Genomic DNA, 16,776 nt, shown 5'->3' with positions numbered 1-16,776 from the left:
TTGATGTGGTATTTCATATTAGTGAGGCAAAGGAGGTTTTCCAGGAATGTTTCCGGGAAATGTTTCCAGGAAAATTGATTTACTCTTATAACATCCCACTGAATAAAAGAAATTGATTTAAATAATTAATGCTACATTTCACATCACAAAAGAACTAGATAAAAATAGAAATCATTATGTACCTAATATCATCTATTGGGTAAAGAATACCTAAGCCAATAAGTTAAAGAAGAAATTTTGTTTATTACAAAATTATTTATAAATTTGACCGGGCATATGTTTGTATTTAAACTCAGCAGCAAGAGTCAGGCATTTAAATCGCCACTTTGAAAGTACTGGACTCAACCCTTTGTTCATATATTATGTTACTCATACCCATGGACTTAACAACCACCCTCTTTTTTCCCATGAAGTCCACTATCTTCACCTGCCACGCCTAAACCCTGGTGAAGTGGCACTGGGTTTTGGTTAGAACCATGGGCTTTAGTGTCAGACATAACTGACACTAATGAGTCTTGACTTTGTTTGTGTCTGACTTTGCCCTTAAAGGCACTAGAATCCTCCATGCCTCAATTTCCCTGTGTATGACTTGCGGGGGTGGGGGGGAAGCATATATGTGTTGTTACTGAGATTTTTCTTTTCCTGGTGGATGGAACTTAAGAAAGATAATGCACCTCACTGCCGCTAGTTCATGTTACCACATTACGACTCTGAACCTAGATCCAAATTGAGACCCACCTTGAGACTAGATTCACAGTCCAACTACATAATATGTATTGTTTCTACTTGGATTTCATATATATACAGTGATCCTGGATCAACATGGGTTTAACTTACGTGTGGATTTACATCTGCTTATGGGTAGACCTCTTTCATAAATACAGTACAGCATTGTAAATATTTTCTTCATGAACTTAAAGTATTTTCTTTGCTCTAGATTACGTTAAGAATATAGTATATGATACATATAACATACAAGATACATGTTATTTGACTGTTTATGTTATCAGTAAGGCTTCTGGTCAGTGGTAGGCTATTAGTTGTTAAGTTTTGGGGGAGTAAAAGTCCTAACACGGATTTTCAGCAGTGCAAGGTGTCCTCACTGCGAACCCCTGCTCTGTTCAAGGGCCAACCGTACTTTAAGCCCAAAAAAGTCCTAAAAGATGATTTGAATGTAAAAAGAGGTCAGTCTACCTTGTTCTTTCACAGGAAGATTCAATACTCGAAGTGTTTATACTGTCTAAATTCCTCATTAACAATGAATACTTCCCATGTTCAAAGAGGATGGCCTTCCATTTCCAACCTGACTTTGTACAAAGTTCCAGCTTCTGTGCTCTCCCTTTGGAACTTTGGCTCCGCTATCACTGAATTGCTTTTCTACCACACACCCCCGGTCCTTTCTTCTATTTGCGTCTCCCCGTCTTGTTCCCTCAGCCTGAAAATCTGCCTCTCCCATTGCCACCTGTTTAGATCGCATCCATCTTACAAAGCAGTCACCACCGGTAAGCTCTTCCACAGAATCATGCACCCACCGACTCTCAGAGATTTAGCAATGCTTTCCAATGCATTTCCCAATGCACATAAATTTGCTCTCGAATTTATGAATTTTTATCACAAGTCTTCTCTGCATTCCAGGTATGAAAGGTAAAGAAATATTTAACAGCAGGTATGGCACCGTCTCCAACTACCGTGAATGATTTGACTCTACCCGTTGTCTGAGGATGCTTGCTTACTGGATGATTATAAGACGGGACCATCCTAGATCATAAGCCCCTGCAGATCATTATATCTATTGAATGGATCTCTGTAGCATCCAAATTTTTTACACAATGTCTTGCACAAATCAGAGATACTCACATTTGGCACTGACCAATTCTAGTCATATAAAAAAACAAAGTGCCTGTTATTAGTAAAATTAGGGCAAGAAGCCCACAAACAAGCAAACATGTTTCATCCACTGAAAAAAATTTTGTGATATAATGTGTCTATGTTGGTCAAATTTTAAGCACAATTTGTGTATGGCAAATAATCAAATGATGCAAAATAATCCACATCACATTTTCTTAATGATGTTAACAAAACAGCTACAACAATAAATATATTGTCAATAAATTTTGTCTGTTGTCATCTTCAATAAAACTGAACTTAAGAAAGCTTTTTATTTAAAAGTGAACTCCTTGAGTAACAGATACAAACTTCTTGGGTGTCTGGATGGCATAAGTCAGTTAAGAGTCTGACTTCAGCTCAGGTCGTTATCTCATGGGTCATGAGTTCAAGTCCCACATCAGACTCTGCTGACAGGTCAGAGCCTGGAGCCTGCTTCAGATTTTGTTTCTTTCTCTCTCTCTGACCCTCCCTTGCTTGTGCTCTCTCTCTCTCAAAAGTAAATAAACATTAAAAAAATTTGAGAAAGAGATCTAAACTTGTAGTTATAAAAAAATAATTCACTGTGATAAAAAATACAGCATAGGAAATATAGTCAATAATATTGTAGTAACATTATTTGGTGACAGGTAGTGACTACATTTATTACGGTGAACATTGAGTGATGGATAGAATTGTCAAATCACAAATCCACAAATCACTGGAAACTAATATAACACTGAAGGTCAACTATACTTCAATAATAAGATTAATTAATTAATTAACTCCCTGATAGAGCATTCTTGGTATCAGTAAAATGAACAGAATCTGAAAATTCCAAAATAAAAAAAGAAGTGACATACAGAAGACACAAAAATTTTCATATTTAATTTGAAATTTTCATAGTTTAATTAAAAATAGAGCCTGAAGAAATGAAATGTCTAGAAGGTGAAATGGACTTTTCTGCAGGAACAAGATGATAACTATTATCTGAATTGTGGGAACTCTAATAGGGGTTCCAGGAAGGGAAGGACTATGTCACATTCCACTCTGCAGCCCAGTCCTTATCCCAGGGCTGGTCACAGCTGGTGTTCAGTTAAGTATTTGCCGAGTGACTTATTGGATTCCCTTGTAACATCTGCTATTATGCTCTAATTGAACGTCTTTCTGAGAGGTTTTATATTTTTCTCTTTGCAGGCTAATTCCTAATAACCCAGTTGGTCATGGAAAGAGAGAAAATGAAATGAATATTTTACACTGAGCACTTAGATATTCTAATCTACAAACACTTTAGGAGATAGTTGCCCATCACCTACTCCATCTCTTTCCTATTTAAAAAGAGAAAATATTTTAAAATCTTAAAAAAAAAACATTTGTCAAAACAAGATAACAATATTCAGGACTCCAATACTGAGGTCTAGAATGTTTTTGGTTTCTTTTTAAGTAGGCTTCATGCCCGGCGTGGGGCCCAACCAGGAGCTTCAACTCACCACCCAGAGACCAAGACCTGAGCTGAAATCAAGAGTCAGATGCTTGACCAACCGAGCCACCTGGGTACCTCTGAGGCTTAGAGTTTTACTGGTTTAACGCAGGAAGTCACTTCTGTTCTATGCTTTTTCACAGACTTTGCAAAACATGTTCATTCATCTAAAAAGGACTCGTACTAATCACTGGTAAAGTTATGTATAAACTATAGGTCTACATAAAATAGACTTGAGATCCAGTTAAAACGAGATTGTTGTGGTCATTATAGACTTTCATTATCTTCACATAAATAGTTATGCTTTTTTTTTTTTTTTAACAGCAACAACAACAAAAACCTACTTCCAGTGAGACACTGAATTGAATGCCCTACACGCCATTGGTGAGGGACTTTCACAGAGTCAATTATTTGAAAACATTTGTGGGGAGAGTCTAGCATATTTCTATAATGGTAAGGGTTTATTCTGGCACCTTGAAAATGGAGATCGAGTGATTAAATTAAGGCTTCTAAAGATGCTTAAGAAAATAAATGATGTTTTGGGATTATTTGTTTTTTAAATATGCAGCCAGGCAAATTAAACCTCATACAAAGTGGGATTTTAATGCCTGCTGTGAAATCTTGACAATGCCTGGTTTAGGAGAATAAATGAGTCAAACCAGTCACTATATGTAACATATGTGGATACCCACTAACCAACTGTAACACTATTACTTAAGTAACACTTAATGGCAACCATGTAGGGAAGGGCTAGATCATCTGTTCAGAGTATGAGAGGGTTTTGATATAAATTGGGAAAACACTTGTCACTATAAATGGGAAGTCTAATTGATTTGAACTAAATCTTTAAGAGAAGTGGTCTTTCTAGCTCTTCTGAAAAGTGCCTGATATTTTTGTCACTCTTGACTAATACCACTCTTGGATGGAATCCAAATGGATCTCTTTTATATTCACTTTAATTTAATAATGGCTACAACTTAAAGGATGTTTATCATGTACCAAACACAGTGTTTATTTGTACTTTACATTGTGCATTTTTTTAAGTTGTGACAGCTGAACCATTCATTAGCAGAGACAGTCCACAAGAGTATTACTATTTTCTACTACAAGTTGGGTTGGAACCCCAGAACCTTTGCTTGATCTCCCATTCTGACCCACCGTGTATGAGATGAGATTATTCACCATGAGATTAAAATTTATGAGTCACTGCTATAGGGAAGGTGCAAGAGTACTGAAGAATATGACTAAATGGAAAACTAGATTTAAAAAAAATCAGAACCCAGAATAAATAGATTTATTCAATAAGTAAAACAAGGACATGACTAGCATTAAAAACATTTCCTATAAGATGCTCAACATATAGTTTTAAACCCATAAAACATTACTTTTCACATTCTGTACACTATAATTCCAAGGCAAGAATAAAAATGTTATAAAAACAAACTGTTCAAGGGTGATTACTTAAAATCTATGATACACTTTTGATTTAAAGTATGCGTATCTTTGTAGATCAGTTTATCTTGGAGTGAACCAAGGTGTGCATAAAACAAAGTGCTTGTATGAGTAATCTGAAAACCCAAAGTGAGCTGGAACTCTGCAAGTCTCAAGAAATTCTTACTAATCTGCAAAAAGACACTTTTTCTGGTGTCCTGAATTAGAATTAAAAGGAGGAAAAATCCAGTCAAGAAACGATTATGTCTAAAAATAAATTGAACTGTTTGGTTATTGTTTCTTTGTTGTTTATGGTGACTGACAACAAAGGGAAGCAAAAGTAACCCTTTGGACCATTCAAAACTAAATATATATCATAAATATACTTGGGGGCACCTGGGTGGCTCAGTCGGTTAAGTGTCTGAATTCGGCTTAGGTCATGGTCTCACGGTTCATGAGTCTGGGCCCTGCGCTGGGCTCTGGGCTGACAGCTCAGAGCCTGGAGCTTCCTTCAGATTCTGTGTCTGTCCCATGCTCATGCTCTCTCTCTGTCTCCCAGTAATAAATAAAAACTTTAAAAACATTTAAACATTTAAAAAACATACCTGGATGGCAGCATAGAGTTGACTTCATATCTCTATGGGGACACAACAAAAACTTGTATGCTGAATTGGTATTTTCCTCTTATCTTCTTAGAATAATTACATTCCTGTATAATTTAATCACTTTCTCCCAACCCCCTATCTATGTATTCTTTTAAACTTAAAATTGTTTGTACAGCTTAAATATTTATTGTGGTTTTCTTCCTCATATTATTAGCAACGTCTTCTAGGTCTCATATAGAACTATTCATGCCCAACTTTATATAGATACGTAAATTATAAATTTGCTTATTGTCAACATTTCAGAAAGTAACTCAGTAAAAAATAACTTATTCAAAATACTGTTACCAAAAGACACATGACTGTAAGTGACTCACATTACATTATATATTCTATCTTATCCCTTCCTCAACCTCCTGCCCTCTGCTCAGTAATCTGAGATTAATTATTGATTAGTCAGTTCACTAAAATATAAACATATTGACTCGTAAGTTGAAGTAAAATATAAAGTAGCTTCTGACTGAGTCCCTCTTGTGGGACTGATAGGAAAGAAGAAAGTAGTATTAGGATGAACCCATTTGTATCATTGACAGTTATTAACATTTATACTAAGATAATTTTAAAGTGAAATTAAGTAATTAAACTTGAAAAAAGTACACATGAATTGCTTCTCTGTTTACCTGAATACTACACTCATATGAAAATCAGTGGGCATTATGTTCACATATGATTATACTATTTATTCATTTAATGAATCAACATTCTTTTTTTTTAATATTTTATTTATTTTTGAGAGAGAGAGAGAGCATGAGCAGGGGAAGGTCAGAGAGAGAGGGAGACACAGAATCCGAAGCAGGGTCCAGGCTCTGAGCTAGCTGTCAGCACAGAGCCCGATGCGGGGCTCGAACCCACAAACCGTGAGATCATAACCTGAGCTGAAGTCGGACGCTTAACTGACTGAGCCACCCAGGCACCCCTAATGAACGAACATTCTTAAAGCAACATATGGGCAAAGGCTTTCTGCTAAGTGCTGGGACACCAGGATGACTAAACCATAGCTCTGGTCTAAATGCCATTCAACCTTATGGAGGAGACGAGCATAAGAATAGATAAATACAAATTAAAGAACAATGAAAGCAAAAGATGCACATTACGCTGTAAACTGGGGCAGACTTTGTTACTGGTAGTAGAGCATAGGAGGAAAAGGAGGCAAGACCTGATTCGCCTATGGCATCTCTAGGCAAAGGAGTACATGGGCCCTGCACCTCTGGGCCCTTAGGTGCCTTCTCAGGTGCGTTCTCTGCTCTCCAGTCAGGGTAGCTGTGCCCTAGGATGGTTTCCAGGCTCCCCTGCCCAGCTGGCCTCCAGCTGGATTTGATAAGGCCCTGGCAGAGGCTGGAGAACGAGAGGAAGAAAGTACCCAGGATATTTCTCCCCATCCTTGTCTGTCTCCGTATATATATCTGGCATTTGCCATTTCTCTTCTTTGTCTCCTGCTGCCTGCAATTCGGGCTTGCCCTGATTTCAGCTCTCGACAGCCCCTGGCTTGCAGGGGGCTTCCTTCAGCTCTCTCCCTAGGTCTGCTACCTCACCACCAACTGCTTGGTTTCTCAGGAAGACCACGGGTATGTGATAACGGCCAGGCGTCAGTTTCCTCTGTTATAAATATTCAGCATGGTGTCCCTTTTCTTGGTTGGACACAAAGGCCTGCACACATGAACTACTGGAATCTGAATTCCAGTGGGCCTGTAGGGCACATGTGAGTCTAATCAACGTCTGGATGAGAGCTGATGAGTTTATGCAGACAGAGGATGTGTACAATGATTGGTAGATTGAGGGTGGAATTCTGGGGAAAATGGCAGCCAGTAAAAGAAAAGCAATCTTTGAATGACTTTAAAGAAAAGCTTTGAGTAGAACCAGAAAACTGTGATGTCACTCACTCACGAGGAACCTGAGGCATCCAATGCAGGCAGCATTTGACAGATGAGATTCCTGAAGACAGATCAGGCCACCAATTAGCTAACAGGACCTGATGTGAAATCCGAATATGGGTCTCCTAGTTCTTCCCCCACAGTCATTGTGACACTGGGCCATTAATCATTCTTTTTCATGGAAGGTGATTTGGCATCATTTTCCCGGGTTCAAGTCCCTTGCTCTTTTCTTGTGTGATATTTGCACCTCAGTTTCTTTTTACGTAAAGCCTGAGTGTAGTATTATTTACCTTCACAGATAATTTTAAGAATGAAATGAGATAACACATGAAAAGTACTTGGAATAGTATAAAGTAATTAAGATAGTTTAAATTACGGAGAGGATGTTCAATTAAAGAAGGAGAACAGAGCTGTCAGATCTTACCACAATATTATGAAACATAAGCTAGTATTTGTTCATGTTACCAAAACTGAATATCTGAATACCAAAACTTCTGTCTGCAGAAGTTCAGGGTTTGTTGTTGTTGTTGTTGTTGTTGTTGTTGCATTTTGTTGTACATTTGCCACTTGTTTAATAAAAATAAATTTAATTTCAAATGAGGTTTTCATTAAAATTTTTTTTAATGTTTATTTTTTAGAGAGAGAGTGTGAGTGGGGGAGGGGCAGAGAGAGGGAGCCACAGAATCGAAGCAGCCTCCTCCAGTCTCTGAACTGTCAGCACAGAGCCCCACGCGGGGCTCAAACCCATGAACCTCGAGATCATGACCTGAGTCAAAGTTGGCGCTTAACTGACTGAGCCACCCAGGGGCCCCAAGGTTTTCATTTTAGAAGTGAGTTCAGTCATTACTTTTTCTCTGAAATGATTTTTATACACTGAGTTTCTTCTGAGTTCCATACATTTAATAATTTCTATTTTAAGTTAAAGTTCATGATTTGTTTTCTAATTTGCATGGTATTTTAACAAAAAACTTAAAAAAAACTCAACAAGATATTTGTTTTTCCTAAGAAAGTCTTTGGAGGACCCAAAACTACTGAAATGTTAAATATACATAAAGACGCTGGAAAATCATTAAATGAATTCACAAAATCATTCTAATTTAAGAAATATCAGAGAGAATGATATTGTACCTCCTAGTGCTTTTGCCATCAGTACTTAGAAATGTACATTTATATTCAGAGAAAAACAAATAACACGCTTGTGGTGTAACAGGTAGATTCTGCCAACATCCAATATTGAAAATTTGAGGTTACCTTCTGCGTCTGCCAATCCCACTCCTACTCCTGGCTGCTTTATAGGCTCTTGCCCATTTTGCCCCATCTTCCCTCTGTTTACAAAGAAAATAAAAGGTTATATATTTAGTTACGATCTCCGAAGTATAAATGAGAAGACCAAGTTGACAAAAATAGAATAAACTATATACTCAGACCTGAAACAAATTACTTGAATGCAAACATAAACACAGGAAATTGCTCTGTGTCATGTTAATTTTAAAATAGGGGTCTGGTTATTATTCCTACTTAGTCTGAACATGATACCTCAAAATTCAGTGTCTCATTTGTTGTCTATCATGAAATTCTCAAATTTTGTTTAGAATTGGGCGTTGGTTTTTTCCCCATTTTTAACTTAAGAAGTGAGAAGTGTTTTTATCTTTATACTTTGTTATGATAATTTATACAGACCCTTTGGTGAAGAGGAAAATTTTGAATTAAATCACTTACACAAATAATATTGTAATAACACAGGTTTTTATTTCATTTAGTGAGTTTCAGATCCTGCCTATGTTTTCAGCTGTGTGTAGCATACTGGCTTTGAAGTCAGACCTCCTGGTCTCTGCTTCTGGCTTCACTGTTTCATGCTATGTGTCATCTAAGGCAAATCTACTTAATCTAGTGAACTTATTTCTCTTGTAAGATAACGTTAGTAACATTAGATTTCTCTTGGGTATGAGAAAATCGCATGGAAAATGTATATAAAGTCCTTAACACAGTGCCTAGAACATCGTAGAATTCAACAAATAGAAAATATTAATAGGTATGCACATAACCGTTTTAGAATTCAGCTGGAGTCTACCCTTCTTGCAGTTTCAGCCTCGAATTTTCTGGAAGGCCAAATCAATGAAGAATTCATGATATTTTGAGCACTGTGTGTTCAGAATATTGATAACGTAGCAGCCAAAGCACTATAGGCTACTTCTTATTTCTTCAGTCAGAGAAAAGCTACATGGCATAGAAAAGATTCTGGAATTGTTTTATATGTACTCTAGTAAGATGTTCTAAAAAGAGGAAAGAAAAATGCCTGAGTGTTAAAATGGCCATTTGAACAAAAAGAACACCTTTTTAGACAATAATTCTAATAGTATTAACTGTTAATTCTTACTTTCACAAAAATATTTGGTTTGTTGAACCTGCTGAAATGTGATTGTATTTACTTCTTAAGAATCCAATTACATCTTACTTGAAAAGTGCTCTACAGATCCTCTTACCATTTTATAGAAATTGTTCTGTATATCATGAAAGAGAAATAGACATAAAATCAGAAATCATTTTATCATGAAACGCATTACATTCTTCCACTATGGCAATTCTAGGTCAAAGGTTTAAACACAATTTTTTTTATCAAGGGTGAAGGACCAAGTACATGCAAAAATGTTAGAAATCGTATATATACTTGTATACATATAGATACGGTCTGCATCTGAATATATATTTAAAAAAGTCTTGACTAAGCAGTGCACAAAACTTTAACTTCTGTAATTGCTTCAACAGGATTCAATAAAAGTAGACGATAGTTTAAAGAAATCATTAACTCTGCTCTAGTCCAGTCAGACAGAGAGTAAACCTTCATAAGTCAGTAGCAATCTTACCGTGAGTGGTCACTATGACTGGAGGAGGGAACCTAAACATCTTGTTACTGAGTCAAACTCAAATGGAAGGGAAAATCGTTTTAGTAGAGTTCAACTGACAGCTGAGAGTGCTGAAAAATTACTGCCCTACATATGCCAAATTTTAACAAAATAATTAAAATTTTTAGCAATAGCAATAAAAATAAAGTTGGTAATTTTTTATTTGATCTCAAGTCCTAGGTTTTGAATTTTAATGGTGATATTAAGCTACAGTCTTTGTGCCTAATGAAAACTGATTTTAAGGTTAGGTACATAGCCCAAATGTGTATTAGAGGCATTTCTAAGATTATACAGAAACTTGAGATTATGAAGCTAAACGGAATATGAAGAAAATGTGACCACAGGTTATATAAGGGATGCACCTTTTTGAATTACCAGGAAATCATCTTCAGCTCAGAACATGCCGACTATAGTTTATCATTTATGCGAGGAGAGAGAGAGTCCCAACCAGGCTCCACACTGTCAGCACAGAGCCTGATGTGGGGCTCGAACTCCCGAACCGTGAAATCATAACTTGAGCTGATGTCGAGTCAGAAGGTTAACTGACTGAGCCACCCAGGCACCCACAAATAGTTATTAAATTCTTACGTTAGCCTAAGCAATACTTGTGTTAGACACAGAGGAGTGTATAACAGAAATGCTAAATACAGCTTCTTACATATATCCTGGAATGTTTTAGAAAAGAGAATTGGGAGGCGGGGGACCTACGTATTACTTGATATTTGTTCTTGAAAATAGGAAAACACTTCAAAATCTTCCATTTTCATTGTGACGAGATTTATAATTGAAAAGTCTATAAAAGGAACCCAATATGTTATCTATTTCAAAAATGATATATAAGCTTTTAAAGTATGTTTTAATTTCTTCTCATTCAAACTAAATTAATCTACATTTATCTCAAATTCCAATAAAGTTTGTGTTAGGTCATTATGTGATTAATGCATCAGTGTACCACCAGAGCTGAACTTACTTTAGTTATTATTTTAGCAGGGTTTTTTTGTTTGTTTGTTTTCTTTTGTTTGTTTATTATACTAAGTACAGATTGTATTTATTAAATAGTTCTGGAAGTGACCAGCATTCATCCTTAGAATTAACTAAATGAAACCAATCTTTCCTGAACAGTCTATTTTCTATGTTAGGCATAAACAGTTGAAGTGCTTCAGGGACAATGACTCAGAACCGGATAATTATCTAGTTATTTCCTGTTAAGTGTTAAGAAGAGCTTACTCATGATGCTGTTAACTTTGTAGTGAGAAAAAAAAAAAAAAAGAAAGGAAAAATAAAACCCACTTACATCCTTGGAATAGGAAATAGATTAGCCTCCCCTGCAGCGCTGCCGCTTCCTTCACTGTCCACACTGTACCCACTGCCGAAGCTGCTGCCGGAGGAGCCGGTGGACACGGAGCTTTCCGCGGGGCGGTGATTGGTAGGCTTGGCTGCATGGTGTGGGAAGAATCGACACCACAGTCAATCAGTGAAGCTGCCATCGATCTCCAAATGCATAATTATACGTTTTCTTCATTAACATGGGTAATGAAACAGCTCTAGCAAGAACTCCACACTTCTTAACCTGCCTTTCATTTTCTTTTCCTTAACCAATAACATGCTGTGGTTACACTAAGTACTTGATTATTTTTATTGGAGATAAAGAAAAAAAAACCCCTCAGTTATGTGTAGGGATAAACCATCAGATTTGTATACTGAGTTAAATAGTAAGTAACTGTACCATTACTATTACTATTGTTGTTTCTATTTGTGGCTTATGTACAGTATTACAATAATGACAAACAAATAAGAATGTTGGCTACTTCAATGGAGAAAGGAGTTTAGAAAGACTTGGGTATACAGAGTGGCAGGATAAGGGAAAATTGCTTAATTATTTTCCAGATCAACTGATAATCTGTTTTTCTCCTGAGAAGTGAAGATGCAGACTAGAACAGATGATTTCAAGAAGAGATGGAAGAATTCTATGCTTGTTTGTTTGTATCTCTAACAACTATCTCTAGCGGGTTTGTAAATCTGAAGATCTTTGTTTTCCCTTCGGCATTCCTTCATTTAGGATTTGGATTTGTTTCGAAAATTCCTTAAGTTTGATTCTGTGGATAAAGAAATCCATATTCCCACAGAAACATTCTGATTTTGTGTTGTATAATGCAGTAGGAGCTTAGTACTAATACTGTTAGTGGAGTTCTAGATTAGAAGAGATTTGGGGGGGAAATTTTGATGCAAGAAAACAAACAAGAGAAAGCAAGTGTTCCCTCTCCTTTTGTGGAGAGAGCTTGTCCAGGCGAGTTTTCAAAAAATTATTATGTCTTCTGCCACATAGTCAGAATATGAGAGCATGAGCTGTGATCATATGGCCAAGATTTGGAATCCTAGCTCATTGTGGAGTAAATTTAAAAGGTCTCAGCTTTTGCATTTGAAAATAATGGGGTCAGTAATGTATATTTCAACTCATAAGATTGTGACCATGGGGAGTGAAATGAAACAGGAGCTCAGTTACTCTCTCTTTCTCATCTTGTGATTTTATTTGTCTCGTCTCCAACCTCTTCTTTAGGGTTTTCCTGTCAATCACTGCTCCCTAGTGTATTTGAGCATACCTAGCCCCTGACAATGACTTTGCCTTGATTCTCTTTCTAATTCTAGACATATTCTATGGTAGAAAAATACTTAGAGTCTCTTTCTTCTGTAAATACATCTCTGTTCAATCAGGAGTTTCTTAAGCAGTTGGATAGATTCCAACTACTGGATGAACAGTTGATACTCACGTAATGATTCTAAGATACCTACATTTTCATTAAAGAGATGTATACAAACACAAACAGTGACTCTTAACCTGGGGGGGATGTTAGTCAAACCAATATACCCAAATGAAGTGAAAAATACAGACAGTGGGAGGGAAACCACTTGAGGACAGGAAATCCACCACCAGGGTAACCAGGAACAAGTCTTGCAAAGGTTTTCCCATAATTCCCCACTCCTTCCATTTGGGGACAACAGATTCTCTAAAACCATCAGATTGTTGTAATATCTATTTCAGTGATAGCATGACCACTTTCCCAGAATAAGGAAATAAGGAAGAAATGTTTGTCAATAATATATCAGGTGTCTATAAGTTGAGAATAGCTATTTAGAAAAAGGCTTGAATATTGTTAAATAGCCAGTCACCAAAGAATTACTAGTAACCAATAGAAGTAGATTTGAAGAAACAGAATGCTAATTATGTTTGATATTTTCTTCAACTTATGTAGAAGAAACTCAGATGGTGTATTTAGTGTGAACTTAAGGGCTATTCAAAAGGGTGACAGAAAATATAAAGGGTATGTGACTATGATATAAAATTACGAACCTTTATAAAGTAAACTAAACTGAATATCAACCACATGATGAGTCAGATTAGTCAATTGGTTGTAAACAAAGGAAACCTGCCATATTTTTTGATTGGCATTATATAAGCCAATCAAGGATATTGTTGATATTTTTAGTATGATATTGAATGAAGCACTTTAATTTCACCAACTGGAAAATCTCTATATACAATTTCCAAAGCAAACCTTAATTAGTATACACTAATTTTTAAATCCACTTATTTTTACTAGATTAAAACAATTTTCAACCAAGAGCAATCTCACAATGTATCAAAATAGCTATTATAGCAAGGCTGTCTTATTTACATTTCAAAATATTCAATCTTTTCTTTGTGAACTTTGATTTTACCTGATGCAATTTCTAGTTCTATTCCTCTTCTGGGAAATTTGAGATGTGTACAGAATGTAAAACAATAAAAGAAGAAGAAAGGAACAAGGCTAGAAATAAATTTAAGGAAAGAGCTTTTCATCTCATCTAGGTGAACAGAAATCTCATTTGGAAAGCCTGTACAGGTGCTGTAGATTTAAATGCAAACAAACAATATTTTACAAGAAATATAAAAAGGAAGAAAACCAAATTTAGAGAACATACACGTATATTGGAATAAGTCTAAGTCTTATTCTAAAGTCTAAAGAAACCTCTGCTTTATCCTGGGCTCTATCTACATAGCATAAAATGCAATCAACCATACAGAAATGCAGAGGTTTTGATCAACTGGTATTAAGAATCCAAGTATTTTAATAGTTCTTCATCAGATGCTTGGAACAATGAGTATATCTACTAACTTCTCTCTAAAGAGTCTCCAAATAAAAACATATCAATTCTGTTACACTTACCTAAACCTATATTATCAGAAACATTTTAATGAATAAAGTGGTTTTATGACCTAATATCAGAGGCTAGAGCTAATGTGATTTCAAGACATCTCTTGATTTTAGTCACATTCTTTAGTAGGCTTCTCAAAGTCCTTTATCATCTGCTTCTTTCCAAATGTATCTCCCATCATTCTCCTTTGTATGCTTTTCTCGGAAGCCCACTTAGATCACTCTGGCTCCCTTTGGTTTGACTTTTTTTTTTTTTTTTCTTCTGAGCTATAGCTGGGCTCTCTGTTTTTATTTTGCTATGCCTTTCTCTGCCCGTGCCACTTTCTCATACCTAAATTATACTTGTCAATAAAGGCCCAGCTCAGACTGCACCTGCCCCATGTATTTTCCTCATCTTCCCAATCGGAAGCCAACTCTTCTATATCCATCCTCACATAGCACAAGATCACAAATCTGTTATCGGAAGTGACCACTTTTTCTCTTTGGTTCTATTTGTTACTTTCATGTTGTTGGAGGCCACACCTTCTTGAAAGCTTATGCTGGAACTATGCTGAAGCAGTAGTTCATGAAGTAATAATGAAAACATTAATAATACTTCCCCTTAGCCAAATAACTAAGCCATCTGAATGATTTAGTAGATGTTTTATTTTTTATCCAGCTGTGTGCTTTATGCAAATCATCTCTTATTAACCACACCGTTTGATGTGGGAGGGTTTTTATCTTCATGTTTTGTCACGGAAACTTTGGGCAATGCAAACTTTTCTGGAGCTTTAAAAACAGAGATGCAAATTAATCTATCATGCCATCTATAGAAAAATGTGATCACTCAACTAGATATTTATTTTCCCAATCCCTCCAGAAATGGTTAATTGAAAGAAATAGTTAATGATAATATTCTAAACATGTGTGTGCACAGATTTTTGAATTTCAAAGAAAGAGTACAAAACAGAACATAATATTTTATCTATGTGTTTAAATTAGGAACCACCAGAGGGTGTTATTACAGACATTAGTACTTGTGCTGGGTCCAAATCTCAATGTATAGACAGATGGCCAATCCTGGTTTCCATTTAAATATAAATATAATAATATTTTAAACCAATGTCATTTTAAATAACATTTTAAAATACTAAAACTAAATATGACTTTCCATAGTTTTATGATTTCAGAGTTAATAATTTTAAAACATTCTACCTATGCTTTCTTCTTCTCTTTTAATCAACGTGTCAGATACTACGGACCTAGTATGCTTGACTATATTACGTGCCTGTGTTTGCACATGAGAAATATTTATTTTACAGAGAAATTGAGATTTATTTAATAATAAAATTAGTATTAATAATATTAAAAGTATTAATAATAAAATAATAAAATAATGAAAAATAGGACATTTGGATCCTAAGTTTTTGTGTCTACTTTCTTTTTAAACTTCAATTTTACTATCAACTACCAACAAGGAGAGAGAATGTACCACATAAATATACGATGGAATAAGCCCATTCCTGAGAGAAGGTTCTTGCACCCTCGAGGAATAAATCCTAGAGTGTTAAATCATTTCTGTGACTCAGGTATTGAGGGGGCATTTCACGTAAACACATTTTATCTTCTGTGAGGCAATTCAATCTGTTTTAAATTATTTTTTTTGACCTCTTCATTTTCTTCAGATGCTAGGTGGTTAGACACCATTTTGTTTTATTATCCCACTGTGGCTAAACCTAATTAAACCTGGTAGTGTTTTTTTTTGACTGCACATCTGTCTTCAATTAGTTTGCTCTGTTGGTTTTCCCCGCCTCAACTATACCTAAAAATGCAGAACTATCACTGTATCTACCACATGATGGCAGCACTGTGCTCACAGTCTGTGGATCAGAGTTGTAGACTTGACTTTTTAATTGTGGATCCATGGAAATTAAAAAGCTGGTAAGGACTCTAGAGATAGCCACTCCAGAACCATCATTTTGCTATAGAAAAACTAAGCCCTCAAAAGACTGATTTGTTCCATGTCACACAGTAGTTAATGAGAGAAAGAGAATAAAAACTAAAGGTGCTAATCCACTTTTCTATCATATTCAGTTGTCTAGACTAAGATTGTGAGGTCTCCGCCTACCCCAGGGTCTGTGCTTGGGATGCAGTAGACGGCCTTGCGGCCTGTGATGTTCTGTCACTGGTTTTATATCCTTGGTCCAAGTCAAAGTTATATCCAAATATTTTAGGAATAATTGATAATGTTGGTAGTCTATAATTTCCCAAATTACTTGGTTGATACAGTATTAATATTATCTTCATAGATATAATCTATAAGATGTGCAAGATGAAGAGAAAACAATCAATATTTTGTTTATTTCAGTAGTTTAATGATGGAACTGAAATAAC

At 35.8% G+C, this 16,776-nt stretch overlaps 1 protein-coding gene across 1 annotated transcript in view; it reads right to left on the bottom strand.

Annotated features, from left to right (window-relative positions):
- Positions 1-16,776, bottom strand: part of PCLO (piccolo presynaptic cytomatrix protein) — a 420,227-nt gene that overhangs the window by 34,025 nt on the left and 369,426 nt on the right. Inside the window, exons 23-24 of the mRNA XM_077770160.1 lie at positions 11,505-11,646; positions 8,559-8,632 (exon numbers count right to left, since the gene is read on the bottom strand). Of these exons, the coding sequence (XP_077626286.1) occupies positions 8,559-8,632; positions 11,505-11,646 (216 nt within the window). The remainder of the gene's footprint in view (positions 1-8,558; positions 8,633-11,504; positions 11,647-16,776) is intronic.

Source organism: Crocuta crocuta, unplaced genomic scaffold (assembly GCF_008692635.1).
Source record: "Crocuta crocuta isolate KB4526 unplaced genomic scaffold, BGI_CrCroc_1.0 scaffold424, whole genome shotgun sequence".
NCBI lineage: Eukaryota > Metazoa > Chordata > Mammalia > Carnivora > Hyaenidae > Crocuta > Crocuta crocuta.
Note: the sequence above shows the minus strand (reverse complement) of the source record. Positions and strands in the feature narration are given on the sequence as shown.